The sequence below is a fragment of the Natator depressus genome, chromosome 1 (genome assembly GCF_965152275.1).
Source record: "Natator depressus isolate rNatDep1 chromosome 1, rNatDep2.hap1, whole genome shotgun sequence".
Classification (NCBI taxonomy): Eukaryota; Metazoa; Chordata; order Testudines; family Cheloniidae; genus Natator; species Natator depressus.
The window spans coordinates 136,227,698-136,245,592 of NC_134234.1; the positions used below are offsets into that span (position 1 = coordinate 136,227,698).

At 42.6% G+C, this 17,895-nt stretch overlaps 2 protein-coding genes across 8 annotated transcripts in view; both read left to right on the forward strand.

Annotated features, from left to right (window-relative positions):
- REPS2 (RALBP1 associated Eps domain containing 2) overlaps positions 1-17,895 on the forward strand; it is a 177,493-nt gene that overhangs the window by 60,487 nt on the left and 99,111 nt on the right. For all 7 annotated transcript variants that reach the window (XM_074967491.1, XM_074967473.1, XM_074967465.1 and 4 more), the window contains 2 exons: positions 7,970-8,093; positions 12,107-12,255. In XM_074967491.1, the coding sequence (XP_074823592.1) occupies positions 12,127-12,255 (129 nt within the window). In that variant the 5' untranslated portion in view covers positions 7,970-8,093; positions 12,107-12,126. The remainder of the gene's footprint in view (positions 1-7,969; positions 8,094-12,106; positions 12,256-17,895) is intronic.
- LOC141995947 (uncharacterized) lies at positions 13,187-17,278 on the forward strand. The gene is made up of 2 exons (XM_074967511.1): positions 13,187-15,715; positions 16,655-17,278. Exons 1-2 carry the CDS (start codon positions 15,304-15,306, stop codon positions 17,026-17,028), a joined length of 786 nt encoding a protein of 261 aa, XP_074823612.1. The 5' UTR covers positions 13,187-15,303; the 3' UTR covers positions 17,029-17,278.

Consider the following 17,895-nt stretch of genomic DNA (forward strand, 5'->3'; position numbering starts at 1 on the left):
GATGAATATTGAGTTAATCTGACCTCAGAGTCCTCGCCAGATTCCAACTTGGATAATTATGTTCTGTCTACATAAAACTCTTCTTTTAATTTCAATTGCATATTGGAAAGGAAGGATAGTGTAGTGGCTCGATACAAAACTGAGAGTCAGGGCATCTGGGTTCTATTGACAGCTATGCCACAGACATTTTCTAAAATTTTTCATAGATATGTTGAAAGTAGAAGATAATGGACAAATGAGCAGAGATATTTAGATTAATATTTAATGCATTTAAAGAAACGTGACTTTTGAAAAAGAAATATATTAAAAAAAGAAGAAAAAAAAAGGAATCCTAATGTTCATTAAATTGATATTATTACCAAGATACTGATTTGCACCAAACAGAAGACAGACTCTGTGGAAGCTTTCCCACACTTGTGTGGGAAGACTGACAGACACACATGACTGCCTTTGAGTGCTAGATGAACCTCATGTTGCTTGAGAAGTTGATATGTTTTCTCATTTGCTTGACTGTAGGGCCAGGTCTACACTACCACTTTGGTATAACTTACATCGCTCAGGGGTGTGAATAAACCACTCTCTGGAGTGACATAAGTTGCAGAACCTAAGCGCCTGTGTGGACAGGGCTATGTCGATGGGAGATCTGCTCCTGCCATCATAGCTATCACCTCTTGTGGAGGTGGATTTATTATGCCAATGGGAGAGCTCTTTCCTGTTGGCATAAAGTGTTTTCACCAGATATGCTACAGCGGCACAGCTGCACCAATGTAGTGCTTCTAGTGTAGACTAGTCCTAAGAGGCAAAAGTGGAAAAAAATAAATAACATTGTGGACTAAGTCCTGCTTGTCTCAATCAGGTACTTTAATTCTATTGATTTCAATCAGATTAGGCACCTGAATAATAAAATTAGGATGGCCCATGTACAGCTGTGTTTCAGAGGGTGACAAGTCTTAATATCCAAATGCAGATGAGCTGATACTCTGGGAAAATATATGAAGCAGTTAAGCAGATAAGAAAATAATGGATTTATAAAGGATGTTAATTTTCAAATATAGCTTTTTAGGAAGCCTTTTAAAATAAGGGTAAAAATGTTGACATGCTTTTTATTGCTACATTCCCAGTCTAATGAGCTATACCTGTGTATTAAAATCTCACTACCTAATGCTGTATTTGCTCACACAAGTTGAATTGACCGTTTTTGTATAAATTTGATACAAACTAGTTCATGTGAGAAAGAAATACCTCAAATAATTCCAAATTGATGAACGTTTTTTGCCAGGTCATTGGCCAAATAGGAAGAAAAAGAATGGAAGGAGGTTTCAAAATATATTACAGCTTCCTCTCTTTTATCTGCAAGGACTTATTACACTATCTTAAAAACGTGTTAGAAAATTTAGTTTAGTGAAGACACTTGGGTTTCCTTTTTAAAGGAAAGGTAGAATCAAACATCAGCAAATTGAATTGTTAGGAGCCATCAGAAATGTGGAACCCCTGTTTTCCTGAAAACAATTTCCTGTTGCCTGTGTTTAGAGACTTTTGAATATCTTTCAGGGTAGAGGCCTTCTGAATTTTCCAACGTGCTTCTCATTGGATGATCCAGTCACGTCTTCAGCAAAACATGCAGAGAGGGAAGATAGGGATTTGTTTGTACAGTTGTCCTATCTGAAACAGGAAGGGCTAAGCACAGAGGAACTGGATTCTTTTCACCAACATAGCTCTGTGAAAACCGTTTTAAATATAACAAGTGTATCAGCAATCTTGCAAGTTCTTCCGTCACTAATTCATTAGTGTAAATCAACGTAATGTTCATAACCAGCCCTGGCTCAAAATATTTGAAATCTTTTTTGTCCAACCATGCTGGCCACACATGGGGTGACCAGACAGCAAATGTGAAAAATCAGGACAGGGGATGGGAGGTAATAGGAGCCTATATAACAAAAGGACCCAAAAATCGTGACTGTCCCTATAAAATCAGGACATCTGGTCACCCTAGCCACACATCCTAACTTACCATTCTTTGTAACTTCTTCTTATAATATTTTTGCACAATCTGTTTTCTGTTACCCCAGCTGTAAGAATCTTTCCATTGTCTGTTCATTGCTAACAGTTTTCTGCCTATGTTCAGAGATTGTATCTATAAAACTACAGTATGCACAATATTTCCTTCTTTTAAATCTATCTCTACAATATTCTTTTAAAAAAATCCTTGAAAACCTTCATAAATATGTGAGATCCTTTCTGGGATATGTTAAATTGCAGATGTAATAATATTCAGTACTGGCATCTTTTTACACTGGTCAGAACTTTTTGAACTTTTTAAAAAATAAAGCAGTTGTACTCATTTGGCCACAAAAGAATAAAATAAGATTGTGGAGGAGTACTTTTCTTCCTGAGACATAGAGGTGATGTGAAGCAGCCTCATTTATACATGACCCTCATTCTCAGGTCATGTCTACACTAGAGAATATTATGAAAAAATTCTTACCAGTGCTATGATCACTTTTAGTAGGAGATTGGTTTTGACTTAATGAAAGGACTGGTTTCTAGTGCCTTTTTACTGGTGGGTGTTCTACAGTTCAGAAGGAATTGTATAAACCAGTGGTTCTCAACCAGGGGTACATAGAGATCTTCTGGGCGTACATCAACTCATCTAGATGTTTGTCTAGTTTTACAACAAGCTATATAAAAGCACTAGTGAAGTCAGTACAAACTAAAATTTCATACTAGCAATGACTTGTGTATACTGCTCTGTATATTATACACTGAAATTTAAGTATAATATTTATATTCCAATCAATTTATTTTATGATTATATGGTAAAATTGAGAAAGTAAGCAATTTGTCAGTAATAGTGTGCTGTGACACTTTTTTTTTATTTTTATGTCTGTATCCTGGAGGTGGCAGGAACTGTCTAATATGATCCTTAAACTCGGGAGTAATTTTTTGAACTGGGAGAACCTTTCACACTCCCTCTTTTGTAATGAAATACCTATGCTTGATAAATTTCAGTTATTCCTGAATTTTAGCCATTTTTCGATGATTTAGGCAATGGATACTTTTGTGCACCCAGTGCATTGACAGCAATGCACATAGTGTTGTGCTGCTGTATACCATACAGTTAACCTCAGTCAAAAATGGAACCAGAAAAACCAGACTTTCGAGATGGTTTATCTCCATCCTTCCACTGGGTCCCCTGGAGGCAGCTGAATAACTAGCTAAAGTCTTAATAACATCTCTCTCACTCACACACCACCATTCCTCCCCCCCCCCCCCCCCCATTTCCATCCTTACAAATAAAACTCCAAAGCTTTTTAGAAATCCATTTAAATGTTATGCAAAAGCTTTATTAAAATAATGATGTGGGCTGATGTGACGATTTCTAAAGCAAATGATTTGTTTTTCTTTCATCTGATGGCCTGCTGGGCAAGGGCAAACCTGTACTAAAGTTAATCACCCCCCACCAAGGTGTGTTCAGATGGATGGGGAAGATAGAAAATATTAATTTGACCTGAGAACAAGTGGATGTTTTCTGTCTCTTAGCTTTTCTAAATGGGTTAGTCCACCTTCTAATGTAAAGACAAAATAGCTGTTATGCTTAAACAGAGCACACAAGTTTTTTTGTTTTTTTTTATAGGGGAAAAGGCAACATGCCGCATTTATTCAGAATACAGCAATTAGCATATGCTTTTTAGTTACGTACATATATACTATGCACACAGTTTTGCTAGTTGATGTTTATAGTTACCAGTTTAGAGTCTGGATTAATTTAGTGGCCAGCCAGATTGGTTGCAGCGGGGAGCCGGGTGTGATATATGGAATTTTTGTTTAATTCCTAAAGCTTGTAACATTGATGTAAAAACTTTTTCCGCAAAGGCCCCCCTACCCCTCCCGCCCGACCATTATCGGGATCTATTATTGGTGCTGTTAGTTTTAGTGGGAAATACTTTTACCCATTTTGAAAAGGAATTAATTATTACTAACAAGCACTGAAATTCTTTTTTACTTTTTGGCAATTTGTTAATAAAATTAATCTGAACCCTCTGCCAGGGCCCAAGCCTCCGTTGTTGCATCATGGGTTGCCAGTGAGGAGGTTGTGCTTTATTTTGTGCACATCAAATGCAATTCCTTACCTATGTTATAACATCATCCTCTGTGTTTTTCTATTTTGCCATTTGTTTTAAGCTATTTAAGGTTCCTATAAAATGTATACTGTATATAGCCAAAACATAACCAGTTATATAGCACAGTACCCATGTACAACAAAGCTGTTGCCACTCATTAATTATGTGTATTACATTAGCAACTAGGAATCCCAGTCTGGGCTCCATTGTGGTGGGCAAAGTAAAGGCAGTTTCAGAGTAGCAGCCGTGTTAGTCTGTATCCACAAAAAGAACAGGAGTACTTGTGGCACCTTAGAGACTAACAAATTTATCTGAGCATAAGCTTTCATGAGCTACACAGCTCACTTCATCGGATGCATGCAGTGGAAAATACAGTGGGGAGATTTTATATACATAGGGAACATGAAACAATAGGTGTTACCATACACACTGTAACGAGAGTGATCAGGTAAGGTGAGCCTGTTTCAGTGAGTTTGAGGTAGGTGACAGGTGGGCAAAACAGACAAGCTGGATGTGGGAGTATGAGATAACACAATGAATAGAGTAGAGCAAAACAGGAGAAACCACAGCTTCCTACTTGCTTAACCAGTGAAAGTCCAAATGGTGATTCTCTCATCAGTTCTCTGCCCAGCCAGTCAACCCAATGCCATTCAATAAATATCTCTGATTCCACCTGCTCCTGCACTTTCACCTGCTGCTCTCCTTCTAGAAAACAAGCCTCAGGGTATGTCTATACTGGCAGAGTTACCGCGCCATTCAGAGAGCGCTGAAGGGAAACCGCTGTTGTGGATCAATATGCTGCTCACTCTGACTAACGCATCAGAAGTGGCAGTGGAGTTGTTCCTTAAACTACAAAGGCAAGAGGAGTGCAACATTGATCTCACCACATGTAGTGGCTCTGACATGAGATTGCTTGTGGCATTCACGGAGATGCTGATCACAATGGACCGCCGCTTTTGGAGTTGGGAAACAAGCACTGAGTGGTGGGATGCACGTCTGGGATGACGAGCAGTGGCTGCGGAACTTTCGGATGAGGAAAACCACACTCATGGGACTGTGTGATGAGCTGGCCCCAGCCCTGCGGTGTAAGGACACGAGAATGAGAGCTGCCCTGTCGGTGGAGAAACGTGTGGCGATTGCACTGTGGAAGCTGGTTACTCCAGTCTGCTACCGATTGGTCGCTAACCAGTTTGGAGTGGGAAAGTCGACCATTGAACTCGTGTTGATGGAAGTGTGCAGGGCCACTAATTGCATCCTGCTCCAAAAGACCGTGACTCTGGGCAACGTGCTTGACATTGTGGATGGCTTTGTACAAATGGGCTTCCCTAACTGCGGAGGGGTAATAGATGGCAAGCATATTCCAATTCTGGTACCAGACCACCTAGCCACCAAGTACATTAATCAGAAGGGGTATTTCTCTATGGTTCTCCAGGTGCTTGTGGATCACTGTGGGTGTTTCATGGACATTAACGCAGCTGGTCTAGAAAGGTGCATCATGCACGCATCTTTTGGAACACTGGCCTGTTCGGGAAGCTGCAAGCAGGGGCTTTCTTCCCAGACCAGAAGATCACCCTAGGGGAAGTCAAAATGCCCATTGCGATCCTGGGAGACCCTGCCTACTCCTTAATGCTGTGGCTTATGAAGCCATACACGGGACACTTTGACAGCAGCAAGGAGCTGTTCAACAATAGGCTGAGCAAGTGCAGAACGACTTTTGAGTGTGCTTTTGGCCATTTAAAGGCCCGCTGGTGCTGCCTACATGGGAGGCTGGACCTGTCCGATAACAATATTCCTATGCCTATAGCCACATGCTGTACACTCCATAATATTTGTGAAGGGAAGGGTGAAAGCTTCATTCAGAGCTGGACTGTTGAGGCTCAGTGCCTGGAGGCTGAATTTGAACAGGCAGAGACCAGAGCTATTAGAGGGACACAGTGTGGGGCCATAAGGATCAGGGATGCCTTGAAGCAGAAATTTGAAGCTGAAAGCCACTAATATTTGTTGCTGTGCTCGGGAGTGCAGTGCTTGTAATGCTAGGAGATGATTGTGATTGGTGCAGATGATTATCTCTGAAGTTTTAAAAAATTGCCTGTTGCTTTGCAGAGCTGTGTTTGCTTTCAATTAATAGGATAAAGATGGCTTTCAAACCAACACAATTATTTTATTAAAAAACAAAAATCAGAGGAGAGAGACAAACAAAAAACACATCAGCACTATGGGGGAAGGGAGAAGGGAGGATCCCAGGAGGAGGTGGGATCCCGAGACGGTTAAAGATTTGTATATGTCCAAGTATCATATGCAGCCTTCTCCTTTGGAGTACACTGCGGCGTGTACTGTACTTCAGCAGGGCTAAACTGCAGAGAGATGGGTGTTGAGTACTGGGAGTCCGCAGGGCTGGACTGTGACAGGGGAGGAGTGGAATGCCGTGGGTACAGACTGGAGCCAGGAGGTTGATAAGAGTGTGTTGGCGGTGTCTGGGGGCGCATGGGAAAGAGTCTTGCAACAGCGGCTGCAGGGGAGGGCGGGTGCAGAGCTGCTCAGTTTGCAGTGCTAGTATCGCCTGGAGTGTGTCCGCTCTATAATGTTTAAGAGCCGCTCCGTGGCTTCATTCTGGCGCGCTGTGTTCTCCTTTCGTTCCCTCTTTTCACTGTCCCACCACTCCTTCAATTCTTGTTTTTTGGCCATGGAGTGCATCATGACATCACGCAGAAAGTCCTCTTTAGTTCTTCGTGGCCACTTTCTAATTCTGCACAGCCGTTCAGCTGGCGATAACCAAGAGGGAGTCTGGGCTCCCAAGATTATATCTGTGAAGCGAAAATGCAACATTTTACAGAAGCAGTATTATTTGCAACATACAGACCACTGATTCAGTGATTTAAAACACAGCCACTATTCACATATCTGTCACTAACTGGCTGACCCAGGCAAGCACACATGAACCACAAGACCCCCAAAATGGTGAGTTACCCCTGAGCTGGGGAAATCAAAGTTCCAGGACCATACTGTACACGGGACCCGTGGCTCTTGGAGCCAGCACTGTGGGGGGCCCGAAGATCGACATTGCTATGTTTATCCCCACAGCATGAGCCTGAGTCAGTCGGTCCAGGCTCTGAGACTCGCTGCTGTAGGGTTGCTTTTTGTTTTGTTTTGCTGGGTAGACATACTCTCAGTTTTGGTCTGCATTTCAAACTTGCCCATAGAGAATGTTTATTTAGCTGAAGGCCAGGTGAACCGAATGAAGAAAAAGTAAATTTGTCTTCTCCGTAGACAAGGATGTTGAGGTCTAATAAACAGAGTAGGTGAATTTGCACAAATAGTTGCTAACTTGTGCGTGTGTTTGAGAGAGGAGTTTAATTTGAAGCCTGTCTAACGTTTCACAAAAATATTTTGCTGCAATAGTTTTAGGGTATTTATGCTTTTTATTTTGTAGTTAGAATGATTTTCTGAATTATTGTTGGACAGAGATAGTGATAATTAATACCTCCTATTTATAGTGCAGCTTTCACCCCAAAAAGCTTTCATAGACTATATGCTCACAGGGATCGTTTCACCTACTAATGAAATGCAGTCACCTCTTGGGAGGAAACATGTTAACTATTTTATAGCAGCAATGCTACACTGCAGTGTTTTTTGAAGGAGTAATAAATAACTACTTATCTATTTTAAATTCAGCAGTATTCAGGTATATAGAGTGACCTGAACTGAATTGCTCACTTTTAATAAAGCGCTGCAAACAGACTTGTGAGTTTTTAGTTCTAGAAGACTTCTCTACTTCAGTATGCAATGCAAGTTTCCTAAGAGGAAAGAGTGAGAAGTATTTTACAAAGTGTGTATTTTTTCTCCTTTAGGTCACAGAACTTTGTGGGGCAAAACGTGTGGGTTATTTTGGTCCGGCTCAGTTTTATATTGCTTTGAAACTAATTGCTGCAGCGCAGTCTGGTCTTCCAGTACGGATAGAGAGCATTAAGAGTGGTAAGTAGCTCACTTTGCTTAGTGTGCTATGAACTTGTTCTTTAATTTCTTTAACATTCGTTGTACATTATGTGCTTCAGTTAGTTTTTTACAACCTGTTTGTAAAGCAAAATCCTATTTATTTATTTTATTTATTTATTTATATATTTTAGCAGGAGGAAGGGAAGAGGTGAAGGTAGTTTTATAATGCATCAGTTATGGGTAGAAATTTACAATGAAATTCCTGGAGTTCTATGTGCAAAGTTGTTATATGGATAGAAAAGTACAAATTGCTTCTGCATCCATAAAAGCATTATAGAAATAACAGGACAGTTGACAGTCATCATTGTGGGTCCATTTTTGCCACCCTCACTCATGCTGTGTGGTACTTTAGACTTAAAAGTTCTGCTCAGGCTGATCTCTGCAACTACATGGAGCCCTATTGAAGTTGGGGCTCCTTCAGAAGTCAGAGGTCTGTCTGTGCAGAACACCTTGCCAGAGTGGGGCCTTTCTTTGCAAGTAGACCTGTTGAAATGAATGGGTACAGGTAGCAAAATCACTCCCTTTGTTAGTAAATGTTACATCAGGAGTTGTCATAAATATAAAGGGAAGGGTAAACCCCTTTAAAATCCCTCCTGGCCAGAGGAAATCTCCTCTCACCTGTAAAGGGTTAAGAAGCTAAAGGTAATCTTGCTGGAACCTGACCAAAATGACCAATGAGGAGACAAGATACTTTCAAAAGCTGGGAGGAGGGAGAGAAACAAAAGGTATGTGTGTCTGTCTATATTTTGTCTTTGCCGGGGATAGACCAGGAATGAAGCCTTAGAACTTTTAGTAAGTAATCTAGCTAGGTACGTGTTAGATTATGATTTCTTTAAATGGCTGAGAAAAGAATTGTGCTGAATAGAATAACTATTTCTGTCTGTGTATCTTTTTTGTAACTTAAGGTTTTTGCCTAGAGGGGTTCTCTATGTTTTGAATCTAATTACCTTGTAAGGTATCTACCATCCTGACTTTACAGGGAGGATTTTTTTTTATTTCTATTTACTTCTATTTCTATTAAAAGTCTTTTTGTAAGAAAACTGAATGCTTTTTCATTGTTCTCAGATCCAAGGGTTTGGGTCTGTGGTCACCTATGCAAATTGGTGAGGCTTTTTATCCAACATTTCCCTGGAAAGGGGGGGTGCAAGTGTTGGGAGGATTGTTCATTGTTCTTAAGATCCAAGGGTCTGGGTCTGTAGTCACCTAGGCAAATTGGTGAGGCTTTTTACCAAACCTTGTCCAGGAAGTGGGGTGCAAGGTTTGGGGAAGTATTTTGGGGGGAGAGACGTGTCCAAACAGCTCTTCCCCAGTAACCAGTATTTGTTTGGTGGTGGTAGCGGCCAATCCAAGGACAAAAGGGTGGAATATTTTGTACCTTGGGGAAGTTTTGACCTAAGCTGGTAAAGATAAGCTTAGGAGGTTTTTCATGCAGGTCCCCACATCTGTACCCTAGAGTTCAGAGTGGGGGAGGAACCTTGACAGGAGTTCTCAAACTTAACTGCACCGTAACCCCCTTCTGACAACAAAAATTACTCCAGGACTCCAGGATGGGGGACCAAAACCTGAGCCGGCCTGCGCCCCACCACCATGGGTGGGGTGGGGGGAGGGGAAGGAAAGCCAAAGCCCAAGAGCTTCAGCCCCAGTCAGGGGGCCCTGCCACCCAGGGCTGAAGCTGTGGGGTTTTGGCTTTGGCCCTGGGTGGTGGGGCTCGGGCTTTAGCTTTGGCCCCAGACTCCAGCAAGTCTAATGCCAGCCCTGGCGACCCCATTAAAATAAGGTGGCGACCCACTTTGGGGTCCCGACCCACAGTTTGAGAACCACGGTGTAAGAGTGTCCATTGGAGATTATTTCAAACATATTTTCTGTTCAGATTCCATTGTAACTTGATGTTAAGTACACCCTGTCTGCAGAAAAAATATTTTTTAAAAGAAACTTTTTAAAAATCCCGAGTGGATAGGCTGGAAGAACATTTTTACTGGTGAGATCCTAAAAAACGGAAATAATTAGATCCATGGTGCCACCTGCACTGCCAGCTCAGAAGCAAAGGATTTAAACTTCAAAGTGGGCGCCTCAAATTTTGATCCTCTTCTGGGCCTGTTATGTCTCTTTGACATAGAAACTATGTAGTGACAATCCAGTTTAGCACAGCTTTTGCTGAACTCCCACTAACCAGGGATCCATCCAAAGGCATCTGATGTAATGAAGTGATTTTAGTACTAAAATGTAAACTGCTTCAGGTAGAATAGGAATTCCAAGCTCTCACTTCCATAGCTATCTTGTGCCATTTTGTCATTCTTGATCCTTCTCTTTGACTGAAATATTCTTGAAATCCTTGAAAAGAACTCACTTGGGTGTCAATCAGAATCAAGGCATTATTAATTAGGATAGGTTTTCAGTTGAACTAGAGTTATCAAGGTATTTATATTGATCTTGCAGAAATAAGCTTTAGCCTAGGAAACATACAACATGGCAGTGCCATATTTGAAAACCTTACTGTATGTGTTTTGTAGCAGGATCACAGATTTGATGCCTTTTTTACTTCCAAATCAAACTTTAATTTTTTAAAACTATCCCCGTGTGTGTTTTAATTTGCCATTATACCTTCAAAACTGCATTTGATAGAGATCCCAGTTCCTAGCCTTTGTGATCTTCCACCAGTAAATCCAGAGCACTGCATTTGTTGAGACTGCTGTTGTGTGTATGCAGATTGGACCCTATTCTTCCTGCTGTCTTTGCTATTGCATCATTGTGAGCCAGCAGGGGAGTGAAAATTAAATGGTCAAGAATCTTATCTAAAGAACTTCTAAAACTAGGCTCCTAAATATGTTGTTTGATCATCAAGCCTGGGAGATGGGATTTTCACATTGTTCTTTTTTTTTAAATGTAACCTTCAAAACAAAGGCAGAAGCAAACAACAAAAAAATCCAAACCAACAAGTAAACCATAAATCTGTCAAGGGGACATTATTAAATAGAAATTTTGGGGTGACTTTCGGTCAGATTCCTGCTCTGTCTATCCTAAGCATCTTTTTCGGACAATAAGGTTAATTTGAGGAGAAATTGGCTACTTCAGCAATCTGAATCAAGTGAGATTCAATGTGTATGTTTCACAAATACAGCAGCTGGAAATACTGCATAGATTTGAATGAACAATGGTCTTTGGATTGATATCCCACTGACTTGCTGAAATGTTTCCGGGTTTCAAAAGCACTAACTACATTGTCCTCAGAAACACAGTAGAGCTGTTGGAATGGATGAGTGATGTACAGCAAAAGTAGATTGATTTCATAGCAACAGCTGTATGTATAAGTGATTATAAAGATGCTATTGCATTTTACTTGATTCCAGGAGCCTTTATTCTGTTAGTAAGGTATAAGATCAATACAACAAAACAATGTGGAGAAGTGGAAGTTTGCAACAATAGGATGATAAATTTCCTTAGAACAGTATTTGATTTTTGGATGTTGCATGAGGTTATAAGTGTCACTCTTCAGTTCTTCTGAGCTATGGTAAATGGTAGCATTTCTGATACCACAGTCTTACTAGGCTTTGAATCGGTCTGTTTAACTTGGTGCTTTTTTTTTCTGTTCTAGTGACAGTATGGAGCATACAGTGATCTTGCCCTAATAAATTGATTGCTCCCATAATTTCTTCTGGAAACTACTTGTAGACAACAATGAACAACATATGTAATGGTGCTGGCTAGGGTTCAGACCAGAAATGAGTTTGAGACTTGGCTTCGTACTGTGAATGAGGCACCTCTCTCTTTTTACAGTAATAAAATATCTAGTGAATACACCTTTGGATCATCATAATATTTGCTATTAAGACACAAATAATTCCAGAAGTTCCATAGGTTATTTTTTTTCATTCTTAGTGCTATTTCTTATTTTATAGTTTAACTTTTAATTGGGTTTGCACTGCGGTACTGCTTCAAAGAATTGTAATATGCTGTAATCTCATTTGAACTTCTCTTTCTTTCTGTTAATGAAGAATTGCCTCTTCCTCGGTTTATGGCACTGAAAAATGACATTGAAATGAGATATGGAAATGCAGCAGAAATACATGGAGTCAAATTTCAGATTCCACATGCAACCTTGGAAAAAAATTCCTTCAAAAGATCAGATGAAGGGGATAAAAAGGTAACAAGGCTCTATTTAAGGCAAATATGTTAGTGTATAGCGCAACTTTACGGTCCAATCCTGCAAACAGTTACACTCACGCATGCTTATTCCATTAGTTCAATGGGACTTCATGCAAGGTTAACTCTATATATGTGAATAATTATTGGCAGGATTTTGCTCTTATTTTGATATTCTCTTGTACCAACTGTATCCCAAGAGGATTTTGTTTGCAAGAACTTTTATAGAATTATGTATTTTATAGAATTATGTATATAATCTTTATATATCTATAAAATTCCAGGATTGTAACTCTGTCTGTCAATCTGAAGCCTAGCATGTCTGTTAAATCTGTGTAATGTGATGGAAATGGCTACAAGCATTTTCGAGAGCTCTTTTTGTTTAGAATATCACCAGGTTCAATCATCACTGGGATTCAGGGTCTGTTACCATCCAGTTTTTAAATTCTCAGCCATTTTAACAAATTACATTAATTGTGACACAGGTTTTCAGCTATAGTAAGGCATGTGTCTTTGTCATGCCAAGAATCCTAGACCATTGTGATATCAGAAGTAACTCAATCAATCACCACCCTTATTCTACAGCAAATTTGCACGCAACAGTTTTATTGGTTGTGTGAGGGAGACTGTACAGATGATAGATCACTTGGTTCAGCTCACGCACAAATCAACACAACTTGCCCTGTGTCACAAACTCAGAGGACTCGTGCTCTCTCTCGGCTCTGTATGGTCCCTAGGAGGAACCCCCTTCAGTATGACAGCCCTTCTCAGTGGTTTACTCTCTCTCCGGGGTTAAGCCATAGGCCCCTCCACATCCTGGAACCTTACTTCTCTGAGGCTTCAGCACGCCTGTCTCCCCCTGGACCCCCTCAGGGAGTCCACTCGCTGTGGACCCCCTCAGGAAGTCCACTCCCAGAGGGAATAGTGCAACCCTGATCTCTAGATTGCAGTGGCTCTCAGCCAGCATAAAACAGGAGGGTTTATTGAGCATCTGAACCCAGCACAGAAAACTTTCTGGGCCCTTGAGCCTAGCAACCCTCAGCACGGTACATCTAGGTCTCTCCTGCATCCAGATGGGCTCTGCTGCTCCCTCTCCCCAGCCTAGAAGCCCCCTCCTTCCAGCTGATCATCCAATATCATCTCCCCCAACAGCTCCTCCCCGTCCTTTTATCTTTGGTCCAAGGTAAACAGGTCGCTTGGGCCCTCCTTCTTCCATCCTTTGTTCCCCACTGTCTGGAACCGTCTGGTCAGGTCACTGGGGTACTCTCTCCCCAGCCCTTTGTCCTCCCACTAGCCAGAACTGGTTGACAGCTAAGCTGGGGTGGACCTCCTGGTCACCAGGTCACTGGTCGCTAGGGTCCCCCATCTCCAGGCAGTTGTCTGGGGTCCTGGCTCCTAGGCGAGGTCACACCTGGTCCTCTGTAACAACAAACCCTCTTCCACCACCTCGTTAAATGCACAGCGCACATGGAAACAGAGTATTCATGCAAAACACTAAGAAAATCCCCCACTTCGTCACACCCAGCAAAATGCACACATTCTTTCTCCACCCACCCATATTTACCATAAAGTCATTCCTGTGGGTCATCATTTGTTAGAGCTGTAATATTCTTTGCAAAGGTTCCTGTTCGAATGTTGTTTTTCAGAGACTTTGCTTTTGTAGTTCAAGATTGTTGTTTTTTAGGGAGGGGAGAGAAGGATGCAGAGGGGAAAAGTAGAAAACTGCCTTGGTTTAAAAAACAACCAAACTAATGAGTCTCTATCATAAGTACAATCCCTAGTGATGACATAATTAATGAAAAGAGTGATGCTGGAAGGCTAAGAGAACAGACAGCCCTTCATGACTCCTGTCAAGCTGTCTGGAGTGGCTCAAGAGCGTGAGTACCAACATCAGGGCAGACTGTTAAGCAGGATACAAACCCCAGATTGGTTGTGTTCTTCGTGTATGTGCAATGTGCTCCAGGTGGCACATGACCAGGATTCATCCCTGAAATTGGTCCATTGGTTGGATCATTAGCTTCCCTGTCCTGGGATGCGTACTGATGGGGAATGTGAGGTGAATGCTGATTCATGGCCCCCAGATTGGTTGTGAGTTCTATATTTAGATTTCAACAACTAATTATCAAGTGTGAACTCCTTAGGCACTATAACAGCCTTAACATGGAGTTAGACAGTCCCCTTGGGTACTCCGATCAATCTGGCTACCCAGATAGTGATAGATGGTCCCTAACACCAAAGTTCACAGCACTATTCAAATTAGTTCCCTTTCCAAAGGACCAGTTGCTTACCCTTGGTCAGTTGCACCTTAGATCTCACACCAATGGCAATGCTTTTAGCCAATCCTATGATCAACTATCTAAAGAATCATTAACTAGGAAAAGGAAATAAGAGAGTTATTTACAAGGTTAAAAGCAGATAAACATACAGTCTTAGGTTCCAAAAGGTGATAGAAGCTGTTGTAATGTGCAAACTCTGTATGTCCTTTAGGGCTAACCCAGGCTAAGCAACTGGGATCCCTGACATATGCTTAGAAATCTTGCCCTCCTAAAGTCCTAGCAACATAGAGATACAGCCCTGTTCTACACTACGAGTTTAGGTCGAATTTAGCAGCGTTAGATCGATTTAACCCTGCACCCGTCCACCCGACGAAGCCATTTATGTCAACTTAAAGGGCTCTTAAAATCGATTTCTGTACTCCTCCCCGATGAGGGGATTAGCGCTCAAGTCAACATCGTCGGGTCGAATTTGGGGGTAGTGTGGACGCAATTCGACGGTATTGGACTCCGAGAGCTATCCCAGAGTGCTCCATTGTGACCGCTCTGGACAGCACTCTCAATTCATATGCACTGGCCAGGTAGACAAGAAAAGCCCTGTGAACTTTTGAATGTCATTTCCTGTTTGGCCAGCATGGCAAGCTGATCAGCACAGGTGACCATGGAGTCCCAGAATTGCAAAAGAGCTCTGGCATGGACCGAACGGGAGGTACTGGATCTGATTGCTGTATGGGGAGATGAATCCGTGTTATCAGAACTCTGTTCCAAAAGACTAAATGGCAAAATTATTTGAAAAAATCTCCAAAGACATGAAGGACAGAGGCTATAACAGGGACCCGCAGCAGTGCCGCGTGAAACTTAAGGAACTCAGGCAAGCCTACCAAAAAGCCAGAGAGTCAAATGGCCACTCTGGGTCAGACCCCCAGACATGCTGCTTCTATGATGAGCTGCATGCAATTCTAGGGGGTGCCCCTACAACCACCCCACCCCTGTACATGGACTCCTGCAAGGGAGTCTCACGCAATAGGGATGAAGATTTGGGGGACCAGGAGGGGGAGGTTGAAGATAGTACACAGCAGGCAAGTGGAGAAACCGTTCTTCCCAACAACCAGGAACTGTTTATCACCCTGGGGACAATACCCTCCCAACCCAGGCTCCCAGACCTTGAAGGCGGAGAAGGCACCTCTGGTGAGTATACCTTTGTAAATATAATATATGGTTTAAAAGCAAGCATGTTTAATGATTAATTTGCCCTGAAGACTTGGGATGCATTTGCGGCCAGTACAGCTACTGGAAAAGTCCTGTTAACGTGTCTGGGGATGCAGCGGAAATCCTCCAGGGACATCTCCATGAAGCTCTCCTGGAGGTACTCCCAAAGCCTTTGCAAAAGGTTTCTGGGGAGCGCAGCCTTACTGCCTCCTCCATGGTAGGACAGTTTACCACGCCAGGCCAGTAACATGTAGTCTGGAATCATTGCATAAGAAAACATGGCAACGTATGGTCCCGGTGTTTGCTGGCATTCAAGCAACATCCGTTCTTTATCTCTCTGTGTTATCCTCAGGAGAGTGATATCATTCATGGTCACCTGGTTGAAATAGGGGAATTTTATTAAGGGGACGTTCAGAGGTGGCCATTCCTGCTGGGCTGTTTGCCTGTGGCTGAAAAGAAATCATCCCCACTGTTAGCCACACGGTGAGGGGAGGGGTGAAGCGATCATCCCCGAGAATTGGCTGTATGGGGGGGTTAGTTGGGTTTGTGCTGCATGTTAACCCGAAAACCGCAGCCCCTCTTTTTTTTAATGGCTAACCCATTTTAAATGGCCAACCCAATGGGTGCTTGGTATGGGAAATGAGGGCACTGCTGTTTGAAACCATTCCCCATGTTATGAAGGTTAACACGGTGGCTTACCATGGCTGCCTACAAGCCGAAGTCTGGTGCCCAGCCCTGCGTATGTGGTCTCTCAGACCAAACCGGCAGGCCCTCAATATAAGAGGAAAAATGTGACCTTGTAAAGAAAGCACATGTGCTATGTAATGTTAACAGCTTGGTTCACCGTGAAAGAGTCTACCCATTGTTCTCTAAAATGTGTCTTTTTAAATACTACTCTCCCTTTTTTTCCTCCCACAGCTGCAAATGTTTCAACACTCCTCCTATCATCTCCGTCCCAGAGGCTGGCGCAGATAAAAAGGCAAAAAAACAGCACTCGCAATGAAATGTTCTCTGAGCTCATGCAGTTCTCCCGCACTGAAAGAGCTCAGCAGAATGCATGGAGGCAAACAATATCAGAGTACAGGAAAGCAGAAAATGAACGCGAGGACAGAAGGGACGAGCGAGATAAGAGGTGGCAGGAGCAAGATGAGAGGTGGCGGCAGCACAATGAGAGGAGGCAGGAAGCAATGCTGAGGCTACTGGAGGATCAAACTGATATGCTCCGGTGTATGGTTGAGGTGCAGGAAAGGCAGCAGGAGCACAGACCGCCGCTGCAGCCCCTGTGTAACTAACCACCCTCCTCCCCAAGTTCCATAGCCTGCTCACCCAGATGCCCAAGAACGTGGGTGGCGGAGGGGGTTCCAGGCACTCCACCCCAGAGGACTGCCCAAGCAACAGAAGGCTGGCATTCAATAAGTTTTGAAGTGCAGTGTGTCCTCGTCCTTTTCTCCTCCCTCACTGCACCCGGTGCTTCCCTCCTTCCGCACCCTTCCCGGGCTACCTTGGCAGTTATCCCCCTATTTGTGTGACAAATTAATAAAGAATGCATGAATTTGAAACAACAATGACTTTATTGACTCTGCAAGCGGTGATCGAAGGGGGTACGGGGAGGGCCATTGGCTTACAGGGAAGTAGAGTGAACCAAGGGGGTGGGTTTTCATCAAGGAGAAACAAACAGAACTTTCACACTGTAGCCTGGCCAGTCATGAGACTGGTTTTCAAAGCTTCTCTGGTGTGCAGTGCGCCCTGCTGTACTCTTCTAACTGCCCTGGTGTCTGGCTGCGCATAATCAGCAGCCAGGCGATTTGCCTCAACCTCCCACCCCGCCATAAACGTCTCCCCCTTACTCCCACAGATATTGTGGAGCACACAGCAAGCAGTAATAACAGTGGGAATATTGGTTTCGCTAAGGTCTAACCGAGTCAGTAAACTGCGCCAGCGCTCTTTTAAACGTCCAAATGCACAACTCTACCACCATTCTGCACTTGCTCAGCCTATAGCGGAGCTTGGCTTGTTTGTTCTAACCAAAAGAAGGCTGAGGGGAGATATAATTGCTCTCTATAAATATATCGGAGGGATAAATACTAGAGAGGGAGAGGAATTATTTAAGCACAGCACCAATGTGGACACAAGAACAAATGGATATAAACTGGCCATCA

Excerpts from the sequence above, each read along its gene's own strand:
- LOC141995947 (XM_074967511.1), top strand. The coding sequence starts at position 15,304 with ATGGCAAAATTATTTGAAAAAATCTCCAAAGACATGAAGGACAGAGGC. Across the intron at positions 15,716-16,654 it reads AGGCGGAGAAGGCACCTCTG|CTGCAAATGTTTCAACACTC; the intron begins GTGAGTATACCT and ends TTCCTCCCACAG.